General features: G+C 48.9%; 1 protein-coding gene across 1 annotated transcript; it reads left to right on the forward strand.

The window, feature by feature from the left end:
* The first annotated feature begins 3,574 nt into the window (after positions 1–3,574).
* Positions 3,575–18,178, forward strand: C5H21orf58 (chromosome 5 C21orf58 homolog). Its single transcript, XM_045151257.1, has 9 exons — positions 3,575–3,770; positions 8,152–8,188; positions 9,294–9,367; positions 11,790–11,957; positions 13,875–13,983; positions 15,890–16,002; positions 16,228–16,469; positions 17,184–17,248; positions 17,957–18,178. Exons 1-8 carry the CDS (start codon positions 3,711–3,713, stop codon positions 17,227–17,229), a joined length of 849 nt encoding a protein of 282 aa, XP_045007192.1. The 5' UTR covers positions 3,575–3,710; the 3' UTR covers positions 17,230–17,248; positions 17,957–18,178.
* Positions 18,179–18,199: the final 21 nt, after the last annotated feature.

The raw sequence follows: 18,199 nt of genomic DNA on the forward strand, positions 1-18,199 counted from the left end.
TAACCTCTCAAAAATAATCAAATTTTAAAAAATAAAGTCTAAGCTGGATGTGGTGGCACATACCTTTAATCCTAGCACTGAGGAGGCTGAGGTAGGAGGATCGCCATGAGTTCAAGGCCACCCTGAGATTCCATAGTGCATTCCAGGTCTGCATGAGCTACAGCAAGACCCTACCTTGAAAAACCAAACGAAATTTTAAAAATAAATAAAAAATAAGAAAATAAATAAAGCATACTACAATAACCATCATCTGACAACACACTAGGAGGCAAAAGTGCTGCTCACACCTGTGAATATGTGAATATGTCAAACCAGAAACACCAGACTCATGAGCTTATCCACCACCCCAGATGTAAACCCCCAACCTGGGCTATAAAAGGAGTGCCCAAAGACAAATAAGAGATGTCAAATACACTCATCTGTGGATATTTTTTTGAGGGGGGGGATTTCAATGTAGGTTCTCATTCTAGCCCAGGCTGAACTAGAACTTACTTAGTCCAAGGCTGACCTTGAATTCACTATGTAGTCTCAGGTTGGCCTTGAACTCATGGTGATCCTCCTATCTCTGCCTCCCAAGTGCTGAGATTAAAGGCATTTGCCACCATGTCTGGCTAGGTACACTGACCTGTTACCAGGTCACGCATCATTAGCTTTATCTAGGAAAATTACCACATTAAAAGACTTCTGCCTCATTCTCTAAGCTCCAGCTTGAAGTTTCTCCTGTCCAAGACACTCAACTCACTTCAAACTGACACTGAAAATTACCTGAGGGCTGAGCACTGAGAGATGGCTCAGTGGTTAAGACATTTGCCTGCAAAGCCTAAGGACCTGGGTTTGATTCCCCAGTACCCATGTAAAGCCAGATATACAAAGTAGCACATGTATCTGGAGTTCATTTGCAGTGGCTAGAGGCCCCGGCATGCCCATTCTCTCTGTCTCTCTGTCTCTGTCTGCCTCCCCCCCTCCCTCCCTCTCTCTCCCTCCCCCCCCCCCTCTCTCTCCCCTTAAAAAAGCACCTGGGAGCCAGGCGTGATGGAGCATGCCTTTAATCCCAGCACTAGGGAGGCAGACATAGGAGGATCACCCGTGAGTTCAAGACCAGCCTGAGACCACATAGTGAATTCTAGGTCAGCCTGGGCTAGAGCATGACCCTACCTCGAAAAATCACACACACACACACACACACACACACACACACACACATACACACACACACAAAAGAGGTGACATCCAGACATGCATCTAACTGTATGTGAGCTCTGCTTCCACCTTCAGTACAGCTTCTCTGAATCCTGCAGCCTCCTTAACCCTTCTGAAAACATCCTGTAACATATACAAAGGGGAAAAAAATATATTTATGTATGTATATGCATATGTGTGTGTGTGTGATGTGGGAAGTGTAAGAGTTTTCAAATGTGGGAGACTGAGCAGCCACACCTCTGATGGTTTTCCCATGATGAAGTATGACAATGTACACAACTCAACGGTGCTGGCAGTTGGTAGGATGGCCCCACCCCCTGGTTCCTGTAACTAGGGGGTCCTGTGGAGAGCAACACAAGGCAGGGTAGTGATATATGCCTGGGCATTTTTCTCAAAATTCCTTCAAAGAAACCCCACTATCTTGGTGTGTCACTTTTCTTCTAGGCAGGAGATCAATGGGTTTCCAGATCTTTTTTGTTTTGTTTTGGTTTTTTGAGGTAAGGTCTCGTTCTAGCCCAGGCTGACCTGGAATCCCTATGTAGTCTCAGGGTGACCTCGAACTCACAGCGATCCTCCTACCTGTGCTTCCCAAGTGCTGGGATTAAAGGTGTGTGTCACCATGCCCAGCGCGTTTCCAGTTCGTTCTGCTTCATTTCCCTTTCCCACAGCTTCAGTGGGATATGGCTTGTCATTCAGGGCTGTATGCTGAGCTAGCTCCTTCCTCTCAGACTATACGTGGTCACAATTCCCACCCTTAACCTGCAGGACTGGTGCCTTGCCAACCAACTTGTCCTGCAGCCTCAGTAAAATTTGTGGACCTAAATGACTATAACATAAACAAAGCTACAGAAAGCCCTGGAAATGAGGCCACCGGAAAGTGTTTCTGGGCCAGATCACAGCCTTGGTTGAGTGGATTCCCTTGACTCCTAGACTTGGAATTGGGTTGTTTGTGCAAACAAGGGGGTGGGCTCATTAGATGAGGCCCCGCCCGCCCAGAAGGCAGCAGGTCAGACTTTCCAAGAACAACCAGAAACCCAGATTTTGCCTGAATCTCTTAAATTTTACATATTTCAATACATTTACAACTGGCAGCAGAGGGATGGATATGTGTGTAGTTCATCTGAGCCCAGAGCCCAGGGAAACTCTGCACACGTGGCACTGGCATCTTATTTCAGTTTCCTTTTTTTTAAAAAAAATTTTTTTGTTTATTTATTTATTTGAGAGTGACAGAGAGAGAGAAAGAGGCAGAGAGAGAGAAAGAGAATGAGTGCACCAGAGCCTCCGGCCACTGCCAACAAACTCCAGACGCATGTGCCACTTTGTGCATCTGGCTTACGTGGGTCCTGGGGAAACAAGCCTCAAACCAGGGTCCTTAGGCTTCACAGAAAAGCGCTTAACCACTAAGCCATCTCTCCAGCCCTCATTTTACTTTTAATATTAAGATGTCAGCACTCGGGAGGCAGAGGTAGGTGAATCGCCGTGAGTTTAAGACCACCCTGGGAATGCAGAGTGAATTCCAGGTCAGCCTGGGCTAGAGCAAGACCCTATGTCAAAAAAAAAAAAAAAAAAAAAAAGGAAAAAAGAAAGAAAGAAATAAGGAAGGGAGGAAGGGAGGAAAGAGCTGGGCATGGTGGTGCACACCTTTCTTTAATCCTGCACTCTGGAGGCAGAGGTAGGAGGATTGCTACAAGTCTGAGGCCACCCTGAAACTACATAGTGAATTCCAGGTCAGCCTGAGCTAGAGTGAAATCCTACCTCGGAGAACCAAAACAAAAAAAGAGGAAGAAAGAAGGAAGGAAATTATTTGTTTATTGTGTGTGTAGCTCAGAGAACAACTTTGTCTGAGGCAGGGTCTACTGTTACTCAGCAGCACTCCATTCTCACAAACAGGCATGCTGGGATTAGAGAAGCCCACCAGATTCCAGCTTTTACGTGGGGCCTCACTTTCCACATACACGTACTTTCAGTCGTGTGGCAAGCACTTTATTCACGGAGTCATCTCCCCAGCTCCAGCTCTGCCTTTTGTTTGAGGGCCTGAGGAGGAGCAACGCTGCCCCAGGTCCCTGGAGGCAGTGGCAGTTGAGGAAGAGATGGGGCAGGCTTCCATTGCATTCTTCTAGGCCCCACCCCTGGGTGGCACCTGTAGGAGCCTGAGATCTGTCCCTCTGGCCTTGCAACTGCCTCTTTGTGTCCCATTGAGCCCTGCTGGACACACCTGTGTCAATGTTTATAGGCAACCCTGTTTGGGGACTCAGAACCCAGGAAGGACTCTCAGAGGAGTCCTAGCAACCTGGAGTCTCCCTTCCTCCCAGCCTGGCGACAGGGCAAGTTCTGGCACTGCAGCACAGGGAGAACCAGCTGCTTTTCCATTCACTCTTCTCTGCTCCCGAGGACCGTCTCCGGAAGGCCATGACTCCTGGGGCAGCTCCTTGCCGCGGGTAACTGGAGACTGAGGCAAAGTGGGGCCTCGGCTTTCTGCAGCTCTGTAGGCATCTCACACCGTCCCAGTGATGATGGACTCCTCGGTGGCCGACCAGATGACCCGACTGACCCTCAAGCTACTGGAACAGGTGAGACAGGGCCTGGACACCTCAGATGTGGGACTTTTAGGAGTCCAGGGAGGAATTAGATGTTCATGTAGATGCAGGAGACCTCCGAGCCCCTGGATCCCAACTTTGGGCCCTTGTCCAAGATATCAAAGAATTGAAGGGTAAATGACAAATTATGAGATTTGTTTTAAGGAGAGTTAGGATCCAGTGGGAAGGCAAGCAGGAAGGCTCAAGGCAAAAGAGGTTGGCCCCCTTGCTGGGAAAGAGAGAGAGGGAGACGGTCTCCCTCCCATAGACAGGAAGAAGCCTCGGGAGAGGGGCTGCAGACACATGGAAACCACGGCAGGGGAGCCCAAGTCAAAAGACCCTCCTCGCATCCGGGGTCAGAGAAGACCACGGGAGTGAGGGGCTCAGCCTCAGCGCAGCAGGAAAGTGGCCTGGGCAAAGCCCTGCTGGGATGGAGGAGGGGAAAGGGAGGAGACTCGCCCTCAGCTCTGGAAAAAGCCAACAAAGAGAGCCAGGAGATCCCCACCCCGCCAGGCCCTCGGAGACTGACTCCAGGAGGCCTTGCTGGCAGCCATCTTGGATAATACTGGCTCAGGCTTAGGGCCCTTCTGGCTGCCATGTTTCTGTGGGCCAGTCCCTACCGTGAAAAAGGCTGCAACTCAGCTGGGCGTGGTAGGACGACCATTGTGAGTTCGAGATCACCCTGAAACTACATAGGCTGGGCTACAGGGAGACCCTGCCTTGAACCCTCCTCCCGCCGCCCCCCTCCCCCAAAAAAGGGCTGCAGCTCGTCAAAGCTCAGCTTCAGGCTTACGGGAGTAAATTTAAGTTGCTCCACTCGCATCACCCACCCTTGCAAGCTGCTAAGGAGCAGCTACTGCTTTCAGAGCAAGAGCAAACCCTTTCCAGAGGCTCCAGGCTTGCAGCTGCACCGTGGCTTCCTGATATCTTTGTTGTGCTTAACACCAGTTAGATTTTAGCAATTTTTAAATTATTATCTATTTATTTTATTTATTTTCTGCTTATTTTTATTTATTTGTTAGAGAGTGACAGAGAAAGAAAGAGGCAGATAGAGAGAATGGGTGCGCCAGGGCCTCCAGCCACTGCAAACGAACTCCAGACACATGCTGCCCTTTGTGCATCTGGCTAACATGGGTCCTGGGGAGCCTCCAACCAGGGTGCTTAGGCTTCACAGGCAAGCGTTTAACCACTATGCCATCTCTCCAGCCTTTTTTTTTTTTTTTTTTTTGAGGTAGGGTCTTGCTATAGCCCAGACTGACCTAGAATTCATAATGTAGTCTCAGGGTGACCTCGAACTCACCTCTCGAGTGCAGGGATTAAAGGCATGTGCCACCATGCCCAGCCTTATTTATTCATTTGAGAGAGAGAGAGGGTGGCTAAGAGAAAGGGAATGGGCGCACGAGGGCCTCTAGCCACTGCAAACAACTCCAGACACATGTGCCACCTTTTATATCTGGCTTATGTGGGTACTGGGGAACTGAACCTGGGTCCTTAGGCTTCGCGGGCAATTGCTTTAACTGCTAAGCCATCTCTCCAGCCCAGGTTGTATCAATTCTGAAGGCAGGCTGACTCACCAACAGCACACAGCCAAAGCACAGCCCTGTGAAGCTCCCACATCTTACCCCCAGTGTCTAGTGGAACACTCTCTGATGTGGAGACAGAGCCCAACACCCTAAGGTCAAGCTTATATATAACTAGTCTTTAAAAAAAAATATTGTATTTATTTATTTGAGAGAGAGGACAAGGCAGAGAGAAAGAGAGAATGGGCACACCAGGGCCTCCAGCTACTGCAAATGAACTCCATACACATGCGCCCCCCCCTTGTGCAACTGGCTTATGTGGGTCCTGGAGAATGGAACCAGGGTCCTTAGGCTTCACAGGCAAATGCCTTAACCACTAAGCCATTTTCCAAGCCACCTTTTTTTTTAAAAAAAAAAAGGTTTTAATTTTTATTTTATTTATTAGAGGGGGAGAGAGAGAGGGAGAGAGAATGAGGCAGATAGAGAATGGGCACACTAGGGCCTCCAGCCACTGCAAACAAATTCCAGATGTATGCGCCACCTTGTGCTTCTGGCTTATGTGGGACCTGGAGGATTGAACCTGGGTCCTTAGGTTTCACAGGCAAGCGCCTTAACCACTGAGTAATCTCCCCAGCCCCATACCTAGTCTTTTAAACAACCATCTCTGGCAGTCTGGGTTGTCCATGCCTATCGTTGCAGGCCACTGAACATAGGACCTATGAGGATCCATAGTGCACATGGGTGGCCCCTCTGTATACCCTGCCTGCATTTTTACACCTCCTGTTTCTCACCAACTCTGCACCCCCCCCTCCCCCGGCCAGGGCTCAGACAGTTTTTCCAGAATTGCTGACCAGAAATCTTAAAGGACCCTTGGAGCATCATTGTGGATATCCACCTGAGCATCATCTTCAGGACCATCACATCAGAGTGTCCCCCTTGGGGTCCTTCAGCATGTTCCCTTAGATTTAAGATGGAGCACATGAAAATTAAATTTAGGGCTGGAGAGATGACTTAGTGGTTAAGGCAGGTGCCTACAAAACCAAAGCACCAGGGCTGGCTCCCCAGAACCCATGTAAACCAAATGCACAAGGTGATGCATGCACATGGGGTCACACATGTGCACAAGATGACATATGCATCTGGACTTTGGCTAGAGACCCTGGCACACCCATTATCTCTCTCATAAATAAAAGAAAAATATAAATAAATAAACAAGGCTGGCGAGATGGCTTAGTGGTTAAGGCACTTGCCCATGAAGCCTGAGGACCCCTGCTTTGCTCTCCAGGTCCCACATAAGATAGGTGCACAAGCTGATGCAAGTACGCGAGGGCAAGCGCGCACACAGTGCAAGGTGCACGTGTCTGGAGCTGGATTGCAATGGCTGGAGGCCCTGTTGTGCCAATTCTCTCTCTCTCTCATTAAAAAAATACAGTGGGTGGCCGGGCATGGTGGCGCACACCTTTGATCTCAGCACTTGGGAAGCAGGGCTGGGAGGATTGCTGTGAGTTCAAGGCCACCCTGAGACTACATAGTGAATTCCAGGTCAGCCTGAGCTAGAGTGAGACCCTACCTCAAAAACCAAATATATATATATATATATATATATATATATATATATATATATAAAACAATGGGGGACTGGAGAGATGGCTTAGCTGTTAAAGCACTTGCTTGCAAAGCCTAAGAACTCATGTTTGAGTCACCAGGTCTCATGTAGGCAGATACACAGTGACACAAGAATGCAATGTTGTGCATGCACACAAGGTGGCGGACACATCTGAAGTTCATTCACAGCGGCTGAAGGCCCTGGTATGCCCATTCTCTCTCTCTCTCTCTTTGCCTCTTTCTTTCTCAAAATAATAATAAAATATTTTAAAAAATTGAATGGGGAGCTGATGTGGTGACGCATGCCTTTAATCACAGAACTTGGGAGGCAGAGATAGAATTGCTGTGAGTTCAAGGCCACCCTGAGACTACATAGTGAATTCCAGGTCAGCCTGGGCTACAGCAAGACCCTACCTCAAAAAACAAAACAGAGCCGGGTGTGGTGGCGCACGCCTTTAATCCCAGCACTTGGGAGGAAGAGGTAGGAGGATTGCCATAAGTTCAAGGTCACCCTGAGATGACAGAGTTATTTCCAGGTCAGCCTGGACCAGAGTGAGACCCTACCTCGAAAAACCAAACAAAAAAAAAAAAAAAGAAAAGAAACAAAACAAAATAAAACATTAAACAGTGAGGCTGGAGAGATAGCTTAGCAGTCAAGGCACTTGCCTACAAAACCAAAGGACCCAGGTTCAATTCCCCAGTACCCACATAAGCCAGATGCACAGATGGCACATGTATCTGGAGTTCGTTTGCAGTGGCTGAAGTCCCCGGCATGCCCATTCTCTCTATCTGCCTCTTCTTTCTTTCTTTCTCTCTCTCTCTCTCAAATAAATGCATAAAGAAAATTTTCACGCCTTTAGTCCCAGCACTTGGGAGGCAGAGGTAGGAGGATCGCCGTGAGTTCGAGGCCAGCCTGAGACTACATAGTGAATTCCAGGTCAGCCTGGGCTAGAGTGAGACCCTACGTCAAAAAAAAAAAAAAGAAAAAAGAAAAAAAAAAAAGAAAAGAAAAAGAAAAAGAAAAAGAAAATTTTAATGGAGCACATGCATCATGGTGAGAGTATGACCAGCACAGTTCCTGAGGGAATATGGTGACCCTTGTCCACTCATTTCCTGCCCCCTCCACTTCTGACTGGCTACTGACCACTCCTAGAGCTTGTGGGATAACAGTGTGTGGGGACAGGTGGACAGCACAGACCCTGCTTACCACCCTGGAGCCAGATCACCATCACAGTCTCTGTATCTCACAGAAGCTGGAGCAAGAGCGAGAAAGCGTGGACAAGTCAGGTAAGGCCCTAAACTGCTTGACCCACAACAGGCAGGCAGGAGAGCAAGCAAGGGGTGGTGGGGGCAGCGGTACCCCCAAACTAGCACACATACCTGTCACCATTAGGCTGCAGACCCCTGGAGGAGACGTATCTTACAGCTGAGAAGATGGAGGCACAAGGAGGTCAGGTTACCACGTGCCCCAGGTTGCTTAGTACAGAAGTGGTCCCAGTCTGCGCCCCTCACATTGCTGTGATTCCAGGAGTGGGAAAGGGCTCTCAGTCTTTCCTCCTCACACCTGCTGACAGAATCCAGAAGCTGAGACCAGACAGGCATGTCTTGTTCTTTACAACATGGAGCGGGATGGATATGAGGCTCCAGGAACTTTGAGGGCTACCAACGAAGCCTGGGGCCCCAATCTATGAAATTGCATCATAGGGCTTGAGGAATGGCTTAGCGGTTAAGGTGCTTGCTTGTGAAGCCTAAGTACCCATGTTCAACTCCCCAGTACCGACGTGAGCCAGATGCACAAGGGGGCGCACGCTCCTGGAGTTCATTTGCAGTGGCTAGAGGCCCTGGTGTGCCCATTTTCTCTTTCTCTCACTCAAATAAATAAAATAAATGATTAAAAAAAAACAATGAAATTGCCTCATAGAAAAATCCAGGGGGCCTATGAAAGTATAATTGAATGGATGAAAATGTGCCAAAGTGAGGGGTGTCAAGGAGAGGGGTCACAGGGAGAGCTGCTGAGACATCAGCTCCAGTGAGATGCTAGGATGGACAGAGCCTTCCCTGGAGTATAGGCCACTCCCCACATGTGGTGAGTACGCCTAACCTTTCCTGGGCCAAAGGGTACAGGAACACCGGAACTGCAAAGCCCTGAGTGGGAACTGCCCTATCTAGCACCTTCCCAGAACTAGTAGCATCCACTGGGATGACCTCCACTAGTCTCTCCGTAACCACCATGGCTGTACATTCCTGGCCCCAGCCCTGCCCCCCTTTTCTTTGGGACAGGTATTTTAGGGAGGCCCAGGAAGCTCAGAGTACAGGGCAGTTGGAGCACTCTGCCAGGGCTACTGGCCACAAAGTATTCTTCAGTGAGCAAGTTTGTGCTTCCTTCCTCCAGAACACTGGGACAGGCCAGACACTGCCCTGCAGAGCGCTCTGCGGAGAAGAAAGGACCTTCTGCAGAGACTCTGGGTAGGCCTGCACCCTCTGCCAAACCTGGGCCAAGCTCAACAGGACTGAAACACTGGTAGCCTACTCCAACCAGAGCCCTTCTGAACTCCTGGGTTGGGTTTTCTGCTTGTGAATTTTGGGTGGGGAATTTAACTATGAGCCACTAAGGAGTTTAACCCCATCCCCACCACTTCACTGAAGAAGTGTGAGGAGGGAAAATACAAGGCACAGACAGTGGGCAGTCAGGGAATGTGAGCTTGGAAACCTATTTTGGTCACACACATCGGAGCAAGTGATAAAGATGAATAAAGCTCCACAGGAAGTGAAGCTCTAGGATCAAACCCAGGCATTCATCCAAACTAAGTTAGCCAGCAGCGAGAGAAGTGGCTCTGCCAAGATGTCCATGAAGATGCAAGAGACCTAGCCAGGCGTGGTGGCACACACCTTTAATCCCAGTCCTCAGGAGGCAGGAGTAGGAGGCATTGCCGTGAGTTCAAGGCCACCCTGAGAATACATAGTGAATTCTAGGTCAGCCTGAGCTACAGCGAGACCCTACTTCAGGGAAGAAAAAAAAAAAAACAAAAAACACAGAACAAAACAAAAAGGCAAGAGACCTCAGGCCCATGAACCCCAGCTTTAGGTCCTTGTCCAAGTTACCAAAGAATTGAAAGGTAAATTATGAATTATGAGATTTATTTTAGGGAGGGTTAAGGATCCAGTGGAAAGGCAAGCAGGAAGGCCCAAGCCAAAAGAAATCTTCCTCCTAGGCAGGCGAAGAAAGTCTCCCTCACATGTTCAGGGAAGAAGGCTCTGGAGAAGGGGCTCATACACACATGGAAAGCATGTGTGTGGGCATCACCTGCAGGTGCCCTTGGCACAGGACTCAGCCCCTTGTCTGGTGAAGAGCCCTCTACAGTGAAGCACATGCTGGAACATGTATGAAGAGCCAGTTGGCTGGTGGTAGGTGGGGAGGGGTGTGGAAGGAAGAAAACCAGAAACACATTGAAATTATTTGGTATGTTTTGTTTAAAAATTATTTTTATTGGACTGGAGAAATCGCTTAGCGGTTAAGGCACTTGCCTGCAAAGCCTAAGGACCCATGTTCAACTCTCCAGATCCCACATTAGCCAGACACACATAGGCCAGATACACACAAGGTCACACATGCCCACTAAGTGGCGCAATCCTCTGGAGTTCCATTGCAGTGCCTGAGGCCCTGGTAAATCAAGTGTGTGTGTGTCTTTATTAAAAAAAAAAAATTGGACTGGACAGATGGCTGAGTGGTTAAGGCGCATGCCTGCGCAACCTAAGGACTCAGGTTCGATTCTCCAGGACCCTCGTAAGCCAGATGTACAAGGTGGCGCATGTGTCTGGAGTTCATTTGTTAGAGGCTGGCCCTGGCGCGCCCATTCTCACTCTCTCTTTCTCTCTCTGTCTCAAATAAATAAATCTAAAAAAATAATTTATTTGCACTCACTGAAAAAGAACTCCAGATACATTCACAACGTTCTTGTTTTTCTTCCAGTTAGGGTCTCAGTCTATCCCTGGCTGACCTGGAACTCACTCTGTAGTTATAGGTTGGTCTTAAACTCACAGCGATTCTCCTATCATTGCCTCCTGAGTGCTGGCATTGCCACAACACCTGGCTGTAACATTCTCACCTTTCTGGTATGACGTTGCACGGATACTGGGGAATTGAGTGGGGCCAGCAGGCTTTGCAAGCAGGAACCGTTAGCCACTGAGACATCTCTTCAGCCTGCTTGGTACTTGTTTTGTTTTAGACAGGGTCTCACTAGCCAAGGCTGACCTGAAGCTTACTTTGTAGTCCCAAGCTGGCCTCAAACTCACGGACATCCTCCTACCTCTGTATCTCAAGTGCTGTGATTAAAGGTGTGCCCTACTATGCCTGGCTATTTAGTACATCTTAAATTTTTTACTTATTTATTTGAGAGGGTGGGAAGAAGCGGATAAAAAGAATGTGCGTACCAGGACCTGCAGCCCCTGCAAACGAACTCCAGACAGATGTTCCACCTTGTACATCTGGCTTATGTGGGCACTGGGGAATTGAACCTAGGTCCTTAGCTTCAGCCACAAGCACCTTAACCACTAAGCCATGTTTGTTTTGAGAGAGAGAAAGAGACAGAGAGGTAGAGAGAGAGAGAATGGGCGTGCCAGGGCCTTCAGCCACTGAAAATAAAGTCCAGACGTGTGTGCCCCCTTGTGCACATGTGTGACATGGTACACTTGAGTCACTGTGCATCTGGCTTATGTGAGACCTGGAGATTCGTACATGAATTCTTAGGATTTTCAGGCAAGCACTTTACCCGCTAAGCCATCTCTCCAGCCCTACTTGGTAGTTTTAAAGCAGCAGTATTTCTAAGTTTGTGCCACATGAGGGCCTTCAGCTTTGCTTTCCTGACAGCAGGGTCTGTTGACCTCCTAGGAACAGCAGCTGATGGACGAGTACCGCCCAGCTCATGCCTGGAGGGAGCCTCATAAAAGAGCCCCCATGCCAGCTCTTCACCCAGATGTGCCGCCTGCAGGCATCTTTCCAGCTGCCTCCTCAACTCCACCCCTGCCCTCAGAGCCACCAAGAATCATCCAGCATCCGGTAGGAGGACTCTTGGCTAAGATGCAATTTGAGGTGCAGTTAGAGGGTCAGAACTGAGACCTCACAGAACTCAGGAGGTAGCGTCCAAGGTTAAACAGGTCAGCGGCTCTTCCCCAGCCTTAGATGCAGTCACTGGTCACAGACTCAGCCCACTCTGGATCCTTAACATCCTGTCACTTAGGAAACTCACACCATTTGATCTCTCTGCAATGTGCAATTCCTGAGAGTCATAGTTCACCCTGGGGCCCGTGAAGTCTTCAACCCCCACGGTTCTCTTCATAGCCAGCCATGCCTCCTTCAGCCCCGGACCTATTTTCTGTTCCAGAGTTTTGATTTGTTCCACACTGTCTCACATACAGACTTTCACAATATGTAGTTCAAGGCCATTCTGGTCTATACAGTGAGTTCTAGGTCACTCAGGGACACATAGTGACCATGTCTCAAAAAAAAAAAAAAAAATTACCAGTCAGGCATGTTGGCACATGTCTTTAATCCCAGCACTTGGGAGGCAGAGGTGAGAAGATAGATCACTGTGAGTTCAAGGATAGCCTGAAACTACGTAGTGAATTCCTGCTCTGCCTGAGCTAAAGTGAGACCCTATCTTGAATAACAAAAACCAAATAAACAAAAAAGATAAATAAAAGATAAAGTAAGAAAGAAAAAAGAAATTAAAAACCCCAAACAAACCAACAAATAAAAATACCATGTCCTATGTACACCTAAATGCAAATATTTTTTCTATTTAGTTATTCTTTTCTTAAAATTCTCTTTTTATTTATTTATTTGAAAGAGAGAGAGAAGCCAGGCATGGTGGCACACGCCTTTAATCCCAGCACTTGGGAGGCAGAGGTAGGAGGATTGCCATGAGTTCAAGGCCACCCTTAGATGAGAGAGTTAATTCCAGGTCAGCCTGGACCAGAGTGAGACCCTACCTCGAAAAACCAAAAAAAAAAAAAAAAAAAAAAAAGAGAGAGAGAGAGAGAGAGATGCAGATAGAGAATGAGCACACTAGGGCCTCTAGCAACTGCAAATGAACTCCAGATGCATGTGGCACCTTGTGCATCTGGCTTATGTGAGTATTGGGGAATCAAACTTGGATCCTTGGGCTTCATAGCTAAGTGCCTTGACACTAAGCCATCTCTCCAGCCCCGATTTAATCAATTTAACCTATAGTGCTAATTATTTAAAGATGACAGAAAAATGTGGTGGCACACACACCTTTAATCACAGCACTTAGGAGGTAGAGACAGGAGGATCTCCTAGAGTTCCAAGGCCACCCTGAGACTAAATAGAGAATTCCAGGTCAGCCCAGGCTAGAGTGAGACCCTACCTTGAAAAACCAAGACGTGGGCTGGAGAGATGGCTTAGCGGTTAAGTGCTTGCCTGTGAAGCCTAAGGACCCCGGTTCGAGGCTCGGTTCCCCAGGACCCACGTTAGCCAGATGCACAAGGGGGCGCACGCGTCTGGAGTTCGTTTGCAGAGGCTGGAAGCCCTGGTGCGCCCATTCTCTCTCTCCCCCTCTATCTGTCTTTCTCTCTGTCTGTCACTCTCAAATAAATAAATAAATAAAAATTAAAAAAAAAGAAAAAAAGAAAAACCAAGACAAACAAAAAGATGCTGGAGGAAACTCAACATGATGGTGGTGCATGCCTGTAATCCTGACACTCAGATGAAGGCAGGAAGAACAGGAGTTTGAGGCTATTTTGGGCTACATGAGGCTCCATCTCAAAAGATTAAAAAAAAAAAAAAAAGATGGAGGGAGGGATAAAAAGGTGGGTGGCTGGATCCCTGGGTGGGCGGTTGATGGACAAGTAGGTGGTCGGCTGGCTGGGGGATGGGTAGGTGGCCGAGTGTGTAGACGTACGGGGGTAGTTGTAAAGGCTTCCTCAGGGTTAGCTTATGACTTGGCCTTCTTAGATTCCCCAGCCTCCGGCCACCATCATTCAGCAGCTACCTCAGCAGCCACTGATTGCACAGATCTCTCCTCAGGCCTTTCCCACTCAGAGGTCAGGAAGTATTAAGGAAGGTATGTCTTCTATGTAAATATTGTTATGGGCATGTGAAGGGGGGTACTGAAAGAGGAAAACATATATATACATATATATTGAGACAAGCCCAACAGATTGGCCTTTTTTTTTTTTCTTATGCCAGAGTGAGATAGGGAGAATGGATGTGCCAGGGCCTCCAGCCACTGTTATCAAACTCCAGACATGTGCACCACCTTTTGGGCATGTGCCACCTTGTGTGCTTGTGCCACCTTGCACATCTGGCTTAAATGGGACCAGTAGAGTAGAATATGGCTCCATCTATATAGTTTGGTTGCAGAGGCAAGAGACCCTGGCATACCCATTCTTTCTGTCTGCCCAAAAATAAATAAAAATATTTTTAAGTGAGTTTTAGGTCAGCTGGGGCTAGAATGAGGCCCGGCCTCAAAAAAAAAAAAAAAAAAAAAAGACGAAAGACAGCAAGTGTGGTGGTGCACACCTTTAATCCCATTACTCTGGAGGCAGAGGTGGGAGGATCCCCGTGAGTTCAAGGCCACCCTGAGATTACATAGTAAATTCCAGGTAGGCCTGAGCTAAAGTGAAACCCTACCTGGGAAGAACAAACAAATAACAGCAACAAAAGACAAAAGAGGCTGGGTGTGGTGGCATACGCCTTTAACCCCAGCACTTGGGAGGCAGAGGTTAGGAGGATTGCCGTGAGTTCATGGAGGCATGCACCACCATGTCTGCCATGTATTTGTTTATTTTTACATATTTTTATTTATTTTTTGAGACATAGAGGGGGAGCTTGGGCACATCATGGCCTCTAGCCACTGCAAAGGAACTCTAGGCACAGGCACCCCCTTGTGCATCTGGCTTATGTGGGACCTGGAGAATCAAACCTGGATTCTTAGGCTTTGCAGGCATGTACCTTAACCGCTAAGCCATCTCTCCAGCCCCATGTATTTATTTTTTCTAGTGAATATCTGAATTTTTTTTTCCCCAGTGTCCACTCAGATATTTGATTATTTTCACTTAAGAATTTCTACCTCTCTTATGAAGTCTTTGTTGACACAGTGCTGTGGGCATCTTGTCTGTTGTGTGGCTGCACATCTCTCTTCAGTATATATTTGTATAGATGTTCTTATTGTAGTAAGTTCAGCCTTTTGGACTTTTTCTGTGTGTCTAGTTGTGTTTCTTTTGATCCCTTGATAACCTTTTACCTCCTCTGGTCATGTTCCCCGTGGGCCAGTCCCTGGCTACCTACCTACCTACTGCCCAGAGAAAAGCTATCTTGCTCCTAATCCATATCACAGTGGCTCCTGGGGCCTTTGCCACGAGCAGGGCTGTCACTCAGCCTCTTGACCGCGTCTGGATTTGCAAGGGTCTGCGCTTCTCTCGAGAGTCTTGGCAAAGTCCGGCTTTCCCGCCTTGCTCCCATAGACGGGACAGCCCTGCTGCTCTGCCTGGCCTGTGTTTGTTGGGTTGAGAGGGATGCCCTGCGAGTCACATTCCTTCAGGGAGACTGCCACAATCAGAGCACTCTGCATTTCCAGGACCTAGTTGCTGTGGGGAGAAAAAAAAGGTTTGTCTCTCACACTGTGAAAAGTTAGAATGCTGCCTGGTACCTAGTGTGGCTGCAGGATGAGCTTTCCATACCCGTGGTAAGGAAGCATCACGCACTGGTCTCAGGCAACAGAAATTGACTTCCACAAGGGTCTGGAAGTCCACGCGTGGGCAGGGCTGCGGCCCCCCTGGGGGCAGGGGGTCTTTTCTGCCTCTGCACTCTCAACTCCTCCAGTGTCTGCATCTCCCGCTTCCTCTCGTAAACCGGGCACTTTTGCTCCAGAGCTCTCTGCTCCTCCTGGGGCGTGCTGTCTCATGTAGCCCAGAAGAGCTGGCTGACGTCTGGGGACGGCCATCACCAGGCGCCGCCTCTCCTTCCAGACATGGTGGAGATGATGCTAATGCAGAACGCGCAGATGCACCAGATTCTCATGCAGAACATGATGCTCAAAGCCCTGCCGCCTGGGTTCCAGGGACCCCACCCTTCCCTGCAGGTACGCCGAGGCCTTTGAAATCCGCCTGGGACTCGGCTTCAGGACACTTCTGCAAGGGTGGCTCTGGGTGGGGAGCTGTTGCCCAGCCCTATAGCCAACAGCGTTTCTGGTTCCACTCACTGAGGACCAGGTGGTATTTCTGGGCCCTTGGGGGCTGTCCTAACTGCGCACGCGCAGGGAAAGGATGCCCGCGTGACCCCCTCCCCACCACTGTCTTCTACTTAGGATCCCCGGTGGGCACGCCTTGGCACGCTGAGAGCTGAGAGGCAGAAGCCATCTCCAGTACACCATCACCACCACTACGCGCCGCCTGCCTCGCTGCAGGCTGGCGCGGCGCCTGGCACCCCAGTTGGCTACTCCGGGTGGCTCCCGGTGGTCTCTGCCACTGCCCTCCCGCCCGTAGCTGGCTTTCTGCCCCCGGCGAACCACATAACTGATCCGACTGCAGCTCTGCCCGCCCTTAGCGCGTAAGTGAGGAGTGGGAAAGCCAGAGTCCAGCACTGGGTGGGTGGAAGGACCACCAGACCCTGGGTCACCCCCTCACTGCCTACTGAGGAGCCCGGTCAGGCCTATGGGCTGTGGCAGGAGGCTTGCAAGACTGTAGTCTACTATAGTTACGCGTCTCCAGGCTGTATGGACCCACGCCAGCTTTGGTCTTTTGTTTGAGCACCAGGACGGGCCTGAGGAGTGCTGCTTCCCAGCCCCTCCCATTTCCAGATCCCAGTGATGAAGGAATTGATGTTCCTTGCCAATGCACCAACAATTCTGGGGTGTCCACAGATTCTTATGAATTCGATGAATAAAATCCACAGACCAGAAAAGGTTCAGATTTTATTATACCTTTAGAGTTTTTTTTTTAAATTTCTTTTTAAAAAATAAAATTTATTTTTATTTGAATGGGCATGGCAGGGCTTTCAGCCTCTGTAAACCAACTTCAGATGCATGTGCTGCCTTGTGCATTTGGCTTATGTGGGTCTTGGGGAATCGAACCTGGGTCCTTTGGCTTTGCAGGCAAGCACCTTAACTGCTAAGCCATCTCTCCAGCCCGTTTTTTATTCCCCCCCCCAAGGAAGGGCAGCCCCAAGTTTAGTTAAGGTGAAAGCTATTCACTTTGGGGCCCTGTCACACCTAAACTCTCTTACTGGGGCTCCCCTTGTGTGTGACCCTTGCTCTCCTGCTAGGGCTGCCTTGCAAGGTGTGCTGCCCCCTCAGGCTCCTGCTGTGTGAGATCCCTTGGTCCAGCTTGGTAAGCAGCAGACTCTTGTATGTTTCATCGCTCTCAGCCAGGTGAAATACAAATGTCACAGCAGGAAAGACTAGGAGAAGTAGCTCGAGAGCCAGGACAGAACAGACCAATAAAGCCGGGCGTAGTGGCGCATGCCTGTAATCCCAGCATTTGGGAGGCTGAGGTAGGAGGATCGCCGTGAGTTCGAGGCCACTTTAAGAACAGTGAATTGCAGGTCAGCCTGGGCCAGAGGGAGATCCTACCTCAAAAGACAAAAAATAAATAAATAAATAAAAAAACAGATCAATATAGTTACACACAAAATTCCTATGGGAGGTTGGAATAAGGATGAAATTGACGCTGGGGTGTAGCTCAGTGGTAGAGAGCTTGTTGAGCACGTGTGAGGTCCTGGGTTCCATAACCAGTGCTGCTTCATTCTTCACACATGCCCACACACCCTAACAACTCAAGTAATTGGGGAGACCTATTTGCCACGTGTGAAGGAAGCAAGCTGAAGAATCTGTCATGATGGGATTTGGGTTAAAATACACATGCACACAAGGGGGTCAGGGAAGCTGGGGTTGTAGGCACTCAGCATCACACAGAGCTTTTTAAGATGTTATTTTGGAAGCATTCTGAGTAAGCTTTTCAGGTTTGCCTAAGGGTAACATTTTCATTTGCTAAGCTTCTCACAAGCCATCATGTTTCTGAAACCCTGGAACCTTGCAGGTTGGAGACAAGATGTGTCCGAGTGGCCAGCTAGCCCTATGTGGGCTTCCCTGGGAGCTGACCTGGCTCTCTGGTATGCATCCCAGAGATGGCTGCAATGCCCTGTGGACAGACAAGCCAAAGGCCTGCCCCCCAACAGGAGCTAATGTCCTCTTCCCCGGAACCCTCTTCAGTGTGCCTTTGAGTGCGAGACTGTTCTTGTTAACAGCATCAATTAAAAGCCTCCCCCAATCTCCTACTTTC

This window comes from Jaculus jaculus, chromosome 5 (genome assembly GCF_020740685.1).
Source record: "Jaculus jaculus isolate mJacJac1 chromosome 5, mJacJac1.mat.Y.cur, whole genome shotgun sequence".
In the NCBI taxonomy this organism is placed as follows: domain Eukaryota; kingdom Metazoa; phylum Chordata; class Mammalia; order Rodentia; family Dipodidae; genus Jaculus; species Jaculus jaculus.

Coding starts and splice junctions, on each gene's coding strand:
- C5H21orf58 (XM_045151257.1), top strand. CDS start 3,711: ATGATGGACTCCTCGGTGGCCGACCAGATGACCCGACTGACCCTCAAG. Junction 11,958..13,874: donor CAAGAATCATCCAGCATCCG/GTAGGAGGACTC, acceptor TGGCCTTCTTAG/ATTCCCCAGCCTCCGGCCAC. Junction 13,984..15,889: donor GTCAGGAAGTATTAAGGAAG/GTATGTCTTCTA, acceptor CTCTCCTTCCAG/ACATGGTGGAGATGATGCTA.